The sequence below is a fragment of the Sceloporus occidentalis genome, unplaced genomic scaffold, assembly GCF_023333645.1.
Source record: "Sceloporus occidentalis isolate IW3139 unplaced genomic scaffold, rSceOcc1.0.p SCAF_70, whole genome shotgun sequence".
NCBI lineage: Eukaryota > Metazoa > Chordata > Lepidosauria > Squamata > Phrynosomatidae > Sceloporus > Sceloporus occidentalis.
In genome coordinates, this window is record NW_028317050.1 from 498,714 (window position 1) to 515,840 (window position 17,127).

Below are 17,127 nucleotides of genomic sequence, written 5' to 3' on the forward strand. Positions count from 1 at the left end.
GTCTGGTGTCAGACATGAGTCAAAGTAATAGTTCCCAAAGCAACCATAAAGTAAATACATTTCATCGACTTCAATCCCACTTAGAACAAAATATTTCCCATGTTGAACTATTTGTCCAGTTAGAGGTTTCCAAGATACTAGTAAAAGAAAAGCAATATAAATTACAAATCCAGAAACTACCCACTGATATACCTAATGAGATCACAAGCTCCTTCTGCTCGTAATAATTAATTCAGAGACCAACCAGACATAGAATTATTACACCATTTCGGTCAGGCTTATTTTAAAAAAAAAAAAATGTATTTATGCCATAGAAATGTTTTTTTTTCCCCAACCCTTCGTACATCTTACTGCAATTGGCCAATAAGCCATTCAACCAAGCACAGCTCGTACCGTGACAGCTACTAACTTCTGCCTATTAAAAACCAGAACTGGAGTTGAAAAATACAAAAAATAAAAAGATTAGTTGAGCGACTTTATCCAGGAAATTGTGCTCATCCGGTAATGAGGTAGAAAGCCACATAGTGTTACTGCTATTAGAGCAATGCACAAGTAAACAAATTCCTCCCAAAGGAGGACTGCGATGATTGTCTCCTATTGTATAATTACTACAGACATGTGAAATGTCACCGCAGGGACCCATAAAGAAAAGGCAGAGGTTTTATTTCAAGATTGGAGAGCAGCAAGGAAATGTCAACTTACAAAAAAGATAGAGATTCCAAGGCTATAAATAACAATTATTTGCATAGAAACAGGTATAAATGGGTATAACTCTCTGGGATCTGTAGGAAGCCATCTCCACTGCATACATTTTTAATGATATGGTAAATAGCACATGATATACATCCCTATAAGCACTGGCCTCTCTAATGTATATCAATAGGTCCATCTAGTCTGTAATGTCCCTTCTGCTGTTCATTCTCAGCCCTTTATTCATCCACATACATGGGAACTCTCTGGGCTTGACCCTAAGCCTCCAGGTGAAGTGCTGTGTCTCCGAGTCTCCGGGACACTTTCCTCTTTCTCCAGTCATGGGAGCCGTGTTTGGTCACGCCCAGTCCTGGCCCAGTCCCTCCCACTACTCCCCACCCACTCACCTTCCCCTATACGCTGCCCCATTAAGGCTTTTGGGGTTAGTTACGCCCACATGGCGCTAGCCTGACCCCTTCATGCACAGCTAGTCCCCCTCTTCCCCGCAAAGCCACTAGTCCCGAAGAGTGAGAGCTTCAGGTAGAATGAAGTTCCCTGACATGTTCATCCAACTTTATACGGTCCATTAAGTTCAAAAAGGAACATCACATCCATGACATACTTTGTCTATGGTAGAACGCATATGGTACCTTACGCCTACTAGAAACAATGTCTGGGCCGCATCTATCATTTTCATTATATCTTTTTAGCTGAGAAAAGTCATGCAAAACTAACGTGTCTTCTAAATGATGTTGTGCTATTTGTGAAACATCAACTAAAGTATTAAACAATATCAAGTAATTTAAAATTAAAACTCTAAACTGTAAATTGAAATCCAACTAGCTCCTCCCCCTGTTTTATTTTCCTTTGCTACTAGTATTTAGTAGACGTTACAAAAATATATAAGTGTTGTCTTACTGTCCCTGTGGAAGAGTCCCCAATACAAGCTGGAAGGACTGGTAAACCAACAAGGTCTTTCTAACCTCTCCGGTAATTATGAATGTTGGGAGGCACGGAAGTAAAATAAAGTTAAAAATAAACGCCAGTTCTAGATGCCCCTTTATTTTTAGTTTTAGTCTGGGACACATATTACTGTCACGGCAAGTATTTGTTTGCTAGGGATCTGCTTTGTATAACATATAAACATATGGCCCTAAACTATAAATGGAAATACCTACCGCTATGATAATACACTGCGGGTTACTACTATGTATCACATGTACAGATAATTATTTTAACCGTCTAAACAATTGACTGGAAACTGCATTGTATTTCAACTAATACAGACATCTAAATTGATTACATGTGGCAAATACATAAAACTGCAAAAAATCATGGTAATGTATATTATATTAAATATAATTTATGCCGTGAAGCTGCTCCCTAAAAATGCATCACTGGCTTTTGTAGAACGTATGTAAATCTTATACTAAAGAGACACTACCACTGGCATAACAAAGACCCTCTGGGTCAACACGGAGAAACTCTGTGTCGCAGGAGCGGCGTTGTGAAATGCCCCAGTCCTCTCCTTCTTCTCCTCCAACCATGGCATGTAAGACTACCAACCTGCATCCTGAAAAGGAAGAGCTCGGGGTATCTGGAGACTCGATGTTCCCAGCTATAGTTATGGGGAGATTAGAGAAACCCCAACTGCTCCATGACCGGGACAGTAGGGCATCTAAAAAAATCAGGACTGTCCTACTAGAAACAGAAACTATAAGGTGTGCTTGGAGTATTATCATCATTTAAGATATGCCCCAGGATTTACAGTATAGTTCTTCCAACATTTGTTTGAACTAAAATCTGTTTGAAATAATATTTGGAAATACACATATTAGGTTATTTCTCATCTTCCTCCTTTCTTACAGGTGCTTCGTAGCTTTACGACCCACATTTTGAGATGTTATTTAATAGAAAAGAAGAGAAGACTGAAGCTGCAATCCACTTTATTAACCTCTTAAGGACAATGGGAGGTCCCTAAACCCATTGAAGACAATGCATTTGGAGCCTGAACATGTACGGGCTTTGTCATTAAGGGGTTAATATGTGTTTGAGGGTCTGTGATTGGGGTTTTGCTATTTTGCTTCTGTTTAACCTCAAGGTAATCTGAATCAAATCATTGCTTCTGTACTTGGGAATCACTTAAAATCATAAAATACAGTCCCAATGCTTTCTTCCTTGTTTGCCTTTTTTTAGTTCCTGCCTTGTCTTTGTCAGTTATCGCAACAATAATTGGCATTTTTATAGCACATTTCACCTACGGAGAATACTCCTTCATTTTAGATTTGTAGCAATACTGAAAGTGACTGGGCATGAGGTGACCGATGAGATGAAAAGAAAAGGAGAAAAAAAAAACAGATTTGAGAAATGATGGAAAACACATTTTCTGCTATTTTTCCAAGATGTCAAATTACCGAGACATAGGACCACCTACTACATCACGCTCATACGGCGAAGACAAAAGGAGGACAGGAGACGACATGTCGAAAAAAAATGTAATAGCTTGATTACAGCCCAAAATACTGAACATTAATTTTCAGGTTGCACAGAGCTTAAAATATATATATATAATATACACTGTATATACCAGACCATCTGTATTTCCCAGGGGAACAAATCCCAATGTATGCAATATAGCGTTAAATATATGCTAAATGTAGCATAAAAGGGCTAAGGAAAAATGCATATTAAAGTACTCTGAGTAAGCCTAACCTCTATGAGTACCTCTATGAGAATCTGCAGCCCTGCAGCTGCTCTCCACTCACCCTGAGGTCGGACAATTCTTGCCACCGATTGGTTGCATGAAACAGTCAATCAGTGCCAGGAAAACGCTCCCCTTCAAATTAAGGGGATCAGTTTCTGTGCATGGATAAGGGGGTCTAAACAGACCCCAGCCCGCAACATTCCCCAAGCATTTTAAGCACTCCAACCAGCAGGTGCGCTTTAATGCCTATGATAGCTGTGTGGTCCCTTTAAAGATAACTATAGGGAGATGTGTTTGGCCAAACATGTCCTACAAGGACTTGAGTTGAGGGGGTGCAAACGGCTAAATGCATAAGGGGGATTTTGGAGTATCCTCCCATATAGTGGTGAAAGGGACAACTTGAAAATGTAAAGGGACCACACAACTATCACATGCATTCAAGTGCATATGGCGGCTGGAGTATTCCTTTAAAACTATTGGAAAGACTATTTAATGCTAAAACGAATATTAGAAACAAATAATTATGTCCAATTATATCAGGAGAATGCTTAAATGTAAACTATAGTCATGCGATACAAACAAGGGTCATTGAGAGATTAAAAGCCCCGTTGCCATAGCAGCCAAAACCGTTATTGTGTTTATTGTTTAAATATAAAAGAAATAATAAACAAAATGACAGAGCTGGTCACCTTTCTCTGCTGAGTATGCCAGGAAGTTAATGTTTTATTTTTGTGGACCAGGACCTTTAACCATATAGATTTTAAATTATGTATACCCCGAAAATGTATTATTAATCTTTCTTGTATGGTAAGAAAATATAAACCATTGCGTAACTGTCACTTTATTATTTCTTCCGAAGGTTTACTCACACAAACACAACACAAACTTTTAAAAGCCTTTTCAATTTCTATGGCATCATCCTACCAGTGCCTGCTTTTAAATGATCCACGCAAAAATTATAAATAAGAAAAAAAAATACTAAATAATTATTTCTGAGAAAGTTTTGTGTATTAAACATTAACCAGGAATCGTGATTCTGTTAATTTTATTATTTACTTTAAAAGTTTTAACACACAAAAACATCTCAAACTTTTAAGATGTTTTTCCGATTCTACAATTGGTGGCGGCTTTTTGTGAATGAGACAGACTCTTCCCCAATAAATAATTATTTCTGGAAATGGTCTGGGCATTTAACAGACATGGAATGGTGTTTCTAATGGTCCACTTAGTTATAAAAGGGTTAAATTAAGCAGAGTATGTGACATAGCACCTTTAATATATTCTATGTATTGCATATAGTCTCCAGTATGCAGTATTTAACGAGAAACTGATCCAGTTGCTTTAGCATTTTCACTTTTAGAATAAAGGATTTGTATGGGAGAACATCTCAGTGGAAACTTCATAGAATTTATAAGATTACGACAAGTTAAAAGGGTGGAAAACTTGTAGTTAAAGGCCATGCTTTCAGACTTGATTTTGTTTAAATTGGAAAACATAAGAACCATGTTCTTTTTAGGATGAAAGTTGTAAATGTTACAAAATTATCTTTTAAGTGTACAAGAAGAGTAATTTTTCCTTTTTTTTTTTTTTTTTTTATAGAAAAGGAAGAATTCTTTAGTGGCTACGATAGGCACATTATGTCATGTCAAATGGCCAACAAAGTCATTTTCTGTTTTAGGGGGTGAGGTTAGAGTTGTGGCCAGGGGCATACCTTGGAACTCTCCAGGTTTCCCCAGAGACTCTGGGTGAAGCTCTGCTTCTCCGGGTCACCATGGAGAATCTCGGGGTCATGGCGTTGAGGAATGCCCCACTCCCAGGCCACTTCGCCTTATACCAATACTACCCCTCTTCTCCTCAAACTTATCAGAGGACTGCCCAGCAAGACTGTCCACCCACATCAGTAGACCCGAAAAAGTTCTGGGAAACTGGAGCTGGAATGGTCCCAGATATGGACCAGGGTTTACCAAAAGTTTTCATTTGACTTTAGGACCTACTGGGGACGTCAAGCCAAGTTCTTCCTCTTCTGAGGGAGTGGCTTTGTGAAGAGGTGGGGCTAGCTACATGTAAGGGCAGGGCTAGCCATTTAGTGGGTAGGAAATGGGACAGAGTAGGTGGAGAGTGGGCATGACCAAACACCACCCTCCTGTATGGAGAACGAAAAAACATACATGGATACACGGAGAAGCAGCTTTATCATTGTATAACAATCTACAATGTTATAATTGATTTATTTTTGCCAAAATCAGTTATTGTTTTTTGGATCAACAAATCAAATTACTTATACAGTAAAGTTGTGAAATTCATGGACCTCTATCTATATTTCTACATATTACTGTATTTGCTTGATTATAAGACGACCCCCCCAAAATCTGAATATTAATTTATGGAAAAAAGAAAAAGCCTGAATATAAGACGACCCTATAGGAAAAAAAGTTTTACCAGTAAATGTTAATTCATGTAAACTATGTGAACAATAGTTTGTTAATAAATGCTATGATTGAGAAAAATATTTTGTTTTTATTTCCTTTTTTTTTTTCAACCTGCCCCCCCCCCGTTATGCACATCTCCCCCCAGGCTTGCCACTCTGCCACAGAAATGCCTTATACCCCCTATATGCCACTGTGCCCCATGATACGCATTTTAACCCTCTATATGCTACTGTGCCCCATGATATGCTTTTTGACCCCCTATGTGCCACTCTGCCTCCAGAATTGCCTTATACCCCTATATGCCACTCTGGCATTTAGGGGGTTAAAAGGCATATTATGGGGCAGAGTGGCATATAGGGAGGCATAAGGCATTTCTGGAGGCAGAGTGGCATTAAGGGGTTTAAAAGGCATTTCACAGAGAACTCTGCCTCCAGAAATGCCTTATGCCCCCCGTTTAACACTCCCTCCCTCCTCCAAACTTACGGGTTCTTAGTCCGGGCAGCGTGTAGAGCTCTACGCGATTATGCTTGAGCGAAAATTGTCTACGCGAATCGTTCAAGCGGAAGTTGTCTACGCGAATCGTTCAAGCGGAAGTTGTCTACGCGAATCGCGTAGAGCCAGAGCCGGCCTTAGGCGTTGTGGCGCCCTGTGTGGACTACTCCTCTGGCGCCCCCCCTTCACTACCCCCCCTCTGCCCCTTCAAACTACCCCCTTCAAACTACAAACCCCCCTCTGCCCCTTCAAACTACAAACCCCCCTCTGCCCCTTCAAACTACACCCCCCCTCTGCCCCTTCAAACTACACCCCCCCTCTGCCCCTTCAAACTACACCCCCCCTCTGCCCCTTCAAACTACACCCCCCCTCTGCCCCTTCAAACTACACCCCCCCTCTGCCCCTTCAAACTACACCCCCCCCTCTGCCCCTTCAAACTACACCCCCCCTCTGCCCCTTCAAACTACATGCCCCCCTCTGCCCCTTCAAACTACACCCCCCCACACTTACCTTGTTGCCGGAGTCCTGCGGTGAGAGCAGGAGGCATCCGTCTTCTCTCTCTGCCGCGGTGCCGGCATTTCATGTTGAGCGCCGGAATAGTCCGGTGCTCAACATGAGATTCCGGCACCGCGACGGAGTCACGGAGAGTGAGGGGCGTTGAGCGGTTGCTGAGAAGTTCACGAGCAACCGCTCAGCGCCCCTGCCCGGGACATGAATAATGTTAAATAAAGTTTAAAAAAAAACAAAAAAACCCCCAAAACTATGTTTTTATTTAAGTCCCGGCCAGGCGCCCCTGCTACCATGGCACCCTATGCGGTCGCACAGGTCGCACACCCCTAAGGCCGGCCCTGCGTAGAGCACTACACGCTGCCCGGACTAAGCACCGGGGACTCAGAAGCACCGGTAAGTTGGGGGGGGCATAACACAGGAGGATCCAGGTCCCTGGCATCGCTGCGGGGGATCTGGATCTTAGTCTCATAGCCAGACCTATTTGAGGTCTGATTATAAGACGACCCCGATTATAAGACGAGGGGTATTTTTCAGAGCATTTGCTCTGGAATAAACCTTGTCTTATAATTGAGCAAATACGGTAGTTACCGTTTAACTGTGAATAGGATCCTGGCTAATATATATTTTTTTTAAAGTATAATAAATGTAATACTATATTAGAAACATATCCCCACAAACGACATAAAATAACAAGCCACAGCTTCCGAGAAAAAACATCGGCTCCACAACAAAATGAAACATAGTCTGTATCGTGTGGCGTAGCGATATATTAGGAAAAAATATGGGTTATCTTACTCACAAAGGAAGGGAAAGATGTGTCCGTGAACAAAACCACCCATTGTTCAATTTTGCTGCTCAACATGCTTTACATCTATAATAAACAGTAATTCACTCTCTCTCCTTTGTACTTAGAATTTTCCACAATTTCTCCTGCCTTCCTAAATATTTAGTTCACCGCTTGCATTGCTTTAAGGAAACAATACTATTTTCAAACTAATTTTTGCCAGTGCTTTTAAATCGCCTTCTAAAATTGCAACTGGGTAGTTATGTTACCGCTACCAAAATTTTATAGATCTTACTAATAGTAAGTAGCTTCTTGTGCTTGTTTATTCATTTTTTTCTTTACAAGGGAACATGTAGGGCTAATATATTGTTCTAGCTATAGGACTGGTTAATATACAATTGTAATTTAATTTGTTTCTCAGAATTATATTGAATTCCCAGAAAAAGAAAAAACTTTGATATATAATAATCAAGGAAATAAGAGTATGCTGTGATCTTAAGTTTTCCATTCTTAAGATAACCTAATACCAGGGCTGATGCAACATTAAGTCAGGCAGCATGGACAAGAAGAATTCATGTACCCTTTTTTTAACTCATTCAGGACCAGGTATTTTTCATAACCCAAAGACCAGAAGTTTTTTGTCATTTTTTTGTATGTTTGTTAAATCATTATTCCCTTTTTCATAGTTAACAAACCCACGCAAATTATAGTTTGTTCTGTTCAGGAGAACAAATCATAGAAATTCATAAAGCATAATTGTTAGTGATAATACATAAACCAATTCTATTCTAAAATAGAAAAAAATCTATTTTTTTGCAATGTGGGTTAACAATACTTCTGAAGGTGCCACCGCTGAACAATGACCTAGTTTATGTTCAGCAACATCTCCTGTTTCCAGTGCATTATTTTCTTGGGAAAAGGAAGAAACTTTTTTATCCCTCTCCTCCTCCTAATCTGTCTGTGCTGCTCCAAAGCCCTGCATTGCTGATCGCAATAGATGTGATCAGCCAGCAGGTGGAGCAACAGGAGACCCTGCTGATTCTCTTTTGTCCTCCAGTGACCTTCCAGTGAGTGGCACTGACATCCAATGGAAGGGAATGCTCGATCATTTGTCAAGCTGGCTTCTGCCGACAGGGAAAAGTCCAGGCTGTCAAGAGATGTTCCTGCGCTGCAACAAAGGACTGATTAAATCTTACATCAGGAAAAAGGGGTATACTAAATGTTATGTGTCTATGTTTTGAATACTATATACAAGAACTAGAAATAAATAAACACCTTTTTGGGGGGTTGTAGCACCTGATCTCTAGTGCAGCAATTAAGAATACAGTAGGTAGGCCGCTATAATAATATGGGCCAACTGTACCAGCAGCCAAAATAAACAATGCTTACAATCGAGGAGTCTCTTCATTGAGTTAGTAGCAATATTTTTTTGTCATCATTTTGTCCTCTTGTCACAATCTCGTCTTTAAAACACTTGAAGATTATAAGCAAGCCACTAATGCCATCTGATTTAAGGAAAGTTCTTATCTCATGTTCTAATTAGCTAATCACATTTTCTCTTAATCAGTAAGAGATACTAATCATCCCCTGAGCCTTTCTTTGTGATTGGAGCTTGCTATGTACATCGGAACAATTATCTGAAGCAGATGCAAGGAGCAGGAGAAGGAGGGACGAAAGCTTCCTGACAATCAAACAGTCCTTGTATTAAGTTTACAAGCGTTGCACTATGCAAGGATTCTAGCTCAGATCTCAAACTCATCGCTTCGTAAAATCCTAATGGCAGGAAGGTAATTAGAGAAGAAAAGAAAATGCTAAGGAATGTAGTAGAGGTATGAGAATAGCATTACCCTTCTTGATTACAGTTTTGTGCGAATTATCTGGCATTGGTAGAAAATAAATTATAAATAGTAGATCTAAATAATTATAAAGCGTTTTTATATCTGTACAACTAGGATGACACATACACTTTGTATATCAAGGGTTGGGATTGTGCAAAATTAAAATAAATGATTAATTCAAAATGACAAAATATACAGAAAGGGGACCACACAACCTAAAAAGTATAAAAGGCACACACATTCAGATTCCTGGGCTGCTGCTAGAATAACACCTACAAATATCTATGCCCTTCTTTTTTTCAGGAACACTTATTTGTCATGTGATAAAAAGGTAGGCTATGATAAACTGTTGCCAAAGTGAAAAAGCATCTTCAAATATGTGTTGTTTTTGTGTGCCTAAACCTTCAGATGAAAGAATAATACATCTATGCTAAGGTTAATTTGCTTAATATACTAGATGACACAATGTTTTGTCTAAGTGGAACAGCACCTTTAAACTATATTTATATAGAGAAATGAAAGTGGAAGAGAGAGAGAGAGAAATAGATATTTTGTGCTGGCAAGTTTTCAAAATTTCAGGTTATTAATAGATTAAATAATAGCCTTTTAAACCCAGAGATTACGTACATAACAAAGAAAACGGCACACTTAAAATCAGACAACACAAACATAGATATTATCGCGATGAGTTACTTACGCTTCCCCTCGGCCAGGCTTCGGTTATATCCGACAGGGCTGAAATACTCAAAGATGAAAACAGTCACAGCAACCACGGTAAGACACATGACAAACATCATGACCCAAACAGCAGGGCTGTATGGCTCTGAAAGAAAGCAGAAAACACATGACTGACAATGATAAAGGATGACTTCGCATGTCAATTTCATCACATTTTTTTTTTTTTTGTATTTGTAATATTTGTAATAAAACACAAATTCGATAAGCGAGTCTGGCAGCTTTTGGCCCAAAGCTGCCGGTAAACTATAAACGACCCAAAATAACCATTAATATGGCAACCCATAAACACAGTTATAGAAGACATCAGCTGGACACACACTATGCTCTTAGACTTTTGGAAAGTGTTGGTTTGTGTATCCAGCCACACACTAGAGGACAGAATCTGCCGGCATCCCATCTACCATTGATAGGTAGATGGGATGCCCCATCAGTCTCTGGAATACAGGGCATTTGCCTGGTTTTGCCCAATAGCCATACCCGGGAACCCCCTGGTTTTAACCCAAAATGTCTAGGTCTATGTAACCCATGTAAGTGTTTTGTTTTGTTCCCTTTATACTCAGTCCCGTTATAATGCAGTAATGGTATTATTAATTTAATACGCAGTCACTTAATTAAGGTCATCAGCTGTAAAGTTAGTTCATTAATTACAAGCTGATTAAAAAAATAGCTGCTACAGAATCTTTTGGATGTGTGCACTCATGTACTTTATACAGAAGAACAAATTGGATGGGTTTCTGGCCGGGAACGGCTGAAGTTACTTGGGAAAATTTACCATTTCTCGTACGAAGGAAACCACTTCCGGAATAAAGCCGCCGGGAATTGACGGGAAACATTTGCAAGAGGAATACTGTTGTGCAGATCAGAACAGGAAGTCTAGCGATATCTGAACAGTTTGGAGACAAGCTAGTTATTGATTTTTTTTATAAATTGCTTATTACTTAGATTTGTGATAACTGCATATATATATCTGGGATCTATACTCTAAAGCCATTAACTCTACTCAACTCAACTTCAAAGTGACACTCCAGCCATCAATTGCACTTTGTGATACATTATTTTTTTTTTTTTTCAGTACAAATGCATGGAGGGACTCATCAGATTCCCCACCTCTGTATTTAAATTGTCTCTCTGCCATTCAGCAATGTGACTTTCTGGAGACACATTTAGCTTAATGTATCTCCTGTGCATATAGGCTAATATTCACTGCTGGCCAGCTTCGGTGCTGGTTAGTGTGAACGTTCCTGGGGGGCTAGTGAGCCCCCGTGTCTGAGCAGGAAGCACTTTCTTGCTAGTGATTATTAGTTTTAAGCAGCCAAAACTTGAGCATATAAGAGAGCACGGTCAAGGTGGCACATCATAATAATGGAGCTGCTTTCTGCTTTTCAATTTTTCCTTACAGGAATGAATTCTTCATTGGTGGTAACTTAGACTAACCAACTCAGGCAACTAACTGAGGGCCACTCAACTGCAATTTGACAGCTGATGAGTGCAATGGAGACACAATTTGTAAAATGCGACTAGACTTTATGGCAACTTGACTGTTCCCATTTGGTTTGTCAAGTGTTGCTGAGTTAGGTGACTCAAGTGCTTGACGTGTAAGTGGGCCGTCTATGGTAACAGTGGACACCAACCAGTAAGGATTAAGCCATGCAGCAGGACCCAAAGGCAGGTCAGATAGCAAGACATGCATGAAAAAGATCAGCTGCAACATGAAAGGAAACGTGCAATCACAAACAAAGACATAAAAGAATAGTGACAAGGCCTGGTATTGTTGATAAAGAGTCACATGCAATGGGCAAGAGATTAGCTTTCCACCACGTCAAGGTTACCTCGCTATGGTTCCAGCACTAGTCCTGCCCAAACACAAAATAACTAAACATCTGATCTACATATGGTGGCATTGGCTGGCTCCCGCCCCCCATTCAGCCCTCCTGACAAATAGTATGAGCTGCCTTTCTGCTACTGTGGGGTCACGTAACGTGGCCTTACATGATCTTTCTGAGCTTCTACCCCACTGAGTGTGCCGGCCCAATTTGGGCTGATCTGATTTAAATTATTTTTACTGACCTAGGAGGCAATTGTTCGATTTGCTCCCCCCCACCAGGGCAGCCTGCCTGTTAGTAGATGGACCTTTCACTACGAGGACCAACCACACACATCATAATTCATATGACATGTCTCCTAACCACCATATTCATACCTCCCACCATCATCATCATCATATTGCTCCCCACCATCATTCCCATTCCCTATCATTATCATGCCATATTGCACCAAAATCCTTCCCCTCCATTTCTATACCCAACATTATTTACCCTTCATACTCTCCCCAAGCATTTCCTGTTCATATTATTATGTGTTAATCCCTCTTATCTACTTGTCCCCGGCCTCCGAGTCTGTCTGCAGTGTAATCTTGCTCTGTATGTCAGCACTACACCGGATGTGATGTTTAAAGCTGCAGCCACCTCCAGGGCCACATCCATTTCGCATTGCCAGTCTCTAAAAGAGAATTTGTGGGGGGGCTGGATGATGCAGGCCATAGTTTGGAGACCCCTGGTCTAGAACAACATCTATACTAGTCTGATATTTGTTAGCTGTTCATATATATATATATATATATATATATATATATATATATACACACACATACACACACACACACGTGGTTTTCTATATTTTCTTTATATAGTTAATGATACCTGCTTCCATTGACTAAATCGAGATTGGCATTATTAAATAAAATATGATAATTCATGCAGCAGTATGCAATATTTCCAGGAATCTTCCCACTAAAATCAACTGCATTTTGAAACAAGACTTGATTATACTATGTCATAGCAGTACCACCACTACACTCTCCATATGATCCAGTTGACTAAATATCAACTTTTTGCATAACCTGCATAAAGTAGAAAAGATCAATAAAAGTTTAAAAGAAAATGTGGGCAACTAGACACAGATATATAATTAAAAATACATTATTTCAAAATAATATTTCAACACATAGATTTTAAATATTACTTATAGTATGAGACCAGTATTGTTGATGACCACATTTTCTTTCCAAGCCAAGCTTTTCAAGAGAAATAAAGCATATTTGTGAGAAGTAGAACAACCAAACCAGACATCTAGGAGTTCCATCCACTCTAGAATTGATATCAGTCTAACCAATGTAAATATAATTAGAAAAGGTCCCATTACAGGAAAAACAGGTTGATTTTATAAACCTAGATGAATACCGAGATAGTTCTAGTTAACACAAGCAAGTTTACAAAAAGATAATTTCAAAATGGAGGTTTTACAACTTAATGTAGGTGAATTCTCAAGTCTACATCTCCAGGGATTGAACTCAATTCCAAAAGTCACCAATGTACCACAGCTTGAAGAAATCATCTCCTGCGTGATTCAATATAATGGTAACAGGTTCTGTCCTGACCATCAAAGAAGCTTTTTGACAATGTTCTCAACAAGTAATCCCCATTTTGACAAGAGAAAATACGGTCTGATTGTATGTGATGAAAACAAGAACAAAGATAATAAGTTAAACCATTTTCAAAAACTTCAGGATATCTTTTTTTTATTATTGTTCTTCCATGATGACCTTCCGGTACAATGGAAAGAAACCCAATCAAAATGTGTCAGCTTACAAGGAAGCCGTAGATTGGTCTTGAACTAAACCTGTGAGATATCACAATAAAGCAACCAGTAGCTGCCCTTACAATCACCCCTAGCAGATAAGAACACTAGTAAATTGTTTTTCGTTCTCATGTTCTACTTTAAAGTAGGTCTCTCTTCCCAAATACTGCAAGATATAGCCATGTATTGATGTTTATACATCAAAACAGGAAATATATAATTATTTTAAAAAAAAACACTATGACAGCATGCATCTTATATTCATATGCTTATATTTTCCATGATTATTCCACACCATTAAGTTATTTCATCCAGCTTGTGGAACCTGACACGAAGGTAAATGGGGGGGGGGGGAGCAGTGTTATATATTAAGTAGGAGGTTAAAAAAAAGAAACAAATGTGATAAAATGATCTGTTAAGAGAAAAGTGGTTATCACTAGAAATATGTGGATTTCAAGTATTCCTTAAAGCTTGTCCGATATCTCGGAATTATTCAGGTTTGATCTGGAGTCTCCGAGTTAAGCACTACTTCACTGTGTCTCCAGGTCAGTATCTTCTTTTACTAGAAAGGGTAGCTGTGTTTGATACATACTCGCTAAAGGCTGTCCAGGATTCACTTTTTTAGTTGAACAAAGCCTTCTTGTAGACGATATTTGTTTGTAAATGTGAATTTTAACTGTATCTTAGCCATATGAAAACCAGTAGACTATGACTGAATGTTTATTTTGCTCAAGATAGAATCTTGTCTAATTTATTTTTGCTTAAAAAAAATTAAATGTTTCTCAAAACTGTCATCCCATTTGTAGATAATAAACCATGGTGTTTGGGAGATAGACTTGGATGTCCTGATGCCATACCTGGAAACTTTCTGGCTCCGGCTTCCCGGGGACCTCCCCTTGCAGGATGCGTGTAGGAGGTCCTCCTGCTGACGTCGGTGGGCGGGACACACGGGAAGTGGGCGGGGAGCGGCGCATTCCAAAACGCCAGTCTCGTGACCCAGAGTTCCCTCTTAGTGACCCGGAGACCCAGAGACGCGGCGTTTCACCCTGAGACTCTGGGCGAAACCCTTAAGAGTTCACCGGCATGCCTGTTGCCATTCACTCATGTCAGGGCACAGTGTAATTAAATAATGACAGGGGGCAGAACAAAAACGTGCGGAGTACTTAATTCTGACATTCAAACTATTCCCTAAACCTTCAAATACACACTTTTAAGTAAATTTTATCTTGAAACTTGAAACAATCTTTATCTACATCAGTTGCTTCGTGTAATGTTAGCTGTGTATCACAAAATTGCTCCTGTTATTTTTTTAAAGAAATTATTTTCAATGCATTCTGTAGTACCAAACGGAGAGAGAATCACTAGAAGGAAAAAAAAATGCTGAGATCTTGCTACAGAAGCCAGCACACACTGTACTACAAGGCCTTTATAATAAGGTTCATTAAAATAATACAGTTCGATTACGACAGTCCTATTCCAAGCTATCTACAAAAGCATAATTAAATATCATTGCTTTTTGTATTCATTTTTAGCACTAGAGATTGGTCTTATCGCCATTACTTATGGAGCTATAAGTATAAGACATTCTACAGAAACTACAGGCGTACCACCGAAATTATGTCTATTTGACAAATACAATCCTTGGGATTGGGAGTTTATTCATGGTGTGATTCTGTAGGGCAAACCAAGATAAATAATTTTTAAGGGTGCATATGTTCCGTAAGGATAACTTACTTAAATCGATTCTAGCAGTAGAAATTAATTTGTCAATACTGACCTCCATCACTCTTAAGTAATACAATAATAGCTTGAATGGTCTTAATTACTTTGGATTTTTTTACTCTAACGAACAGGATATTTTAGATTTGGGAAATTGCTGATCAGATTGGATCTCTATAGGCATTTTCAAAATTGATTGGGGACCATTAGCTTGCAAGGATCAGTCAAATGGTGTCAATGTACATCTTCTAATGTAACTGCCACCCCATTGATCATTTAAGACCAAACATTAAAAGTAATAAATTTAGATTGCACATGAGAAATATCTTGGTAAAATATAGCGTAAATATATAGAGTAACAAATATATAGATTGAATTTGGCAGGTACTTTGTCTCCACCAATTTTGCGATGCTGTTGATTAGCGTTCATGGTGAGCTCTGCATTATTTTACAATAAGTTGAACAATGACATAAATGTCCTTGTTTTATTCATTAAAACACCTAACGGGCCCCGAAATGTTAATTTGTTTGTGTATATGGAGCTTTGTTACTGTATAGGTTATATGCTTTTGATTCCTGGGTAGAAAATATGTGGGTGACATTAATACAGAGGAGGTCAAATATTTATTAGTACTGGAAGCATCAATAGATTGCAAGAATATAGTTCAAATTATTCATCAAACATTTTGTACCTGCTCCTGGTCTTGTGCAACTATATTAGATTAATACTTTTTTTCTGGAGCTCTCCATGAAGATAACACCAAAACAAAGCTCATATTGAGATAGACTACAAAGAATCAGAAATCCAGAGAGCATCTAGACATCGGGCAACTAGAATACAAAAAAAGTAACTTTTCTTACTTTTCTCTCAAAGAACAAACACATGCAGGTAAATATACCTTCAGCCAGTTCTCTTCTTAGGAATACATCTCCTCTTTAGGAGCAAAAGTTCCGTCCTTGGGACCCAAACCCTCTGAACATTTCCCAGAATCTCTGGTGGGTCATACAACAACTCTTGGTAAAGTTCTCCTTTACTGCTTCTATCCGCATCCCCCTAAAATGTCCCTTTTTGACAATTTGAAATAATGGGAGTTACGAGACTGCTCTAGCATTACTGTGAACATTGTTTTTCTAACTCCAAGGAAAATATCAGGTATGGTTATGATTTTAAAACATATAGGGTTAACTCTAGCCATCATATGCTCCTGATCGCCTTCCAACCAGTGGCACGAATGGTTGAACCGATTTGAGGGTGTTTTGCTGCTCTGTCGTTGCAGCTTCTCTATTGCAAGCCAAGAACATGCTTTAAGTATGTTGATTTTATTTTTTTATCCTTGCTCTTTTCTCTACTCTAACCAGTTGGGAATGAATTTAATTTCTTTTTATTTGAAAATATGGGCAAGTGCAGTGAAACAGACGCACAGCTAGAGCAGAGTTGATTTTTAACAATGAATTCAGCCATCCATAAAGAAAGGGCTGGGTGAGTTATTTATTTGAAATATTTTACAGTTTACAATACGGCCAAGGACATCCTTTTGAAAAATACTTTATATTATAGAAAATAATTATGCGTAAATTAATCTCTAT

At 39.0% G+C, this 17,127-nt stretch overlaps 1 protein-coding gene across 1 annotated transcript in view; it reads right to left on the reverse strand.

The window, feature by feature from the left end:
- Nucleotides 1-17,127, reverse strand: part of LOC149286307 (glutamate receptor ionotropic, NMDA 2D-like) — a 119,332-nt gene that overhangs the window by 29,187 nt on the left and 73,018 nt on the right. Inside the window, exon 7 of the mRNA XM_089494222.1 lies at nucleotides 10,145-10,270. Within this exon, the coding sequence (XP_089350348.1) occupies nucleotides 10,145-10,270 (126 nt within the window). The remainder of the gene's footprint in view (nucleotides 1-10,144; nucleotides 10,271-17,127) is intronic.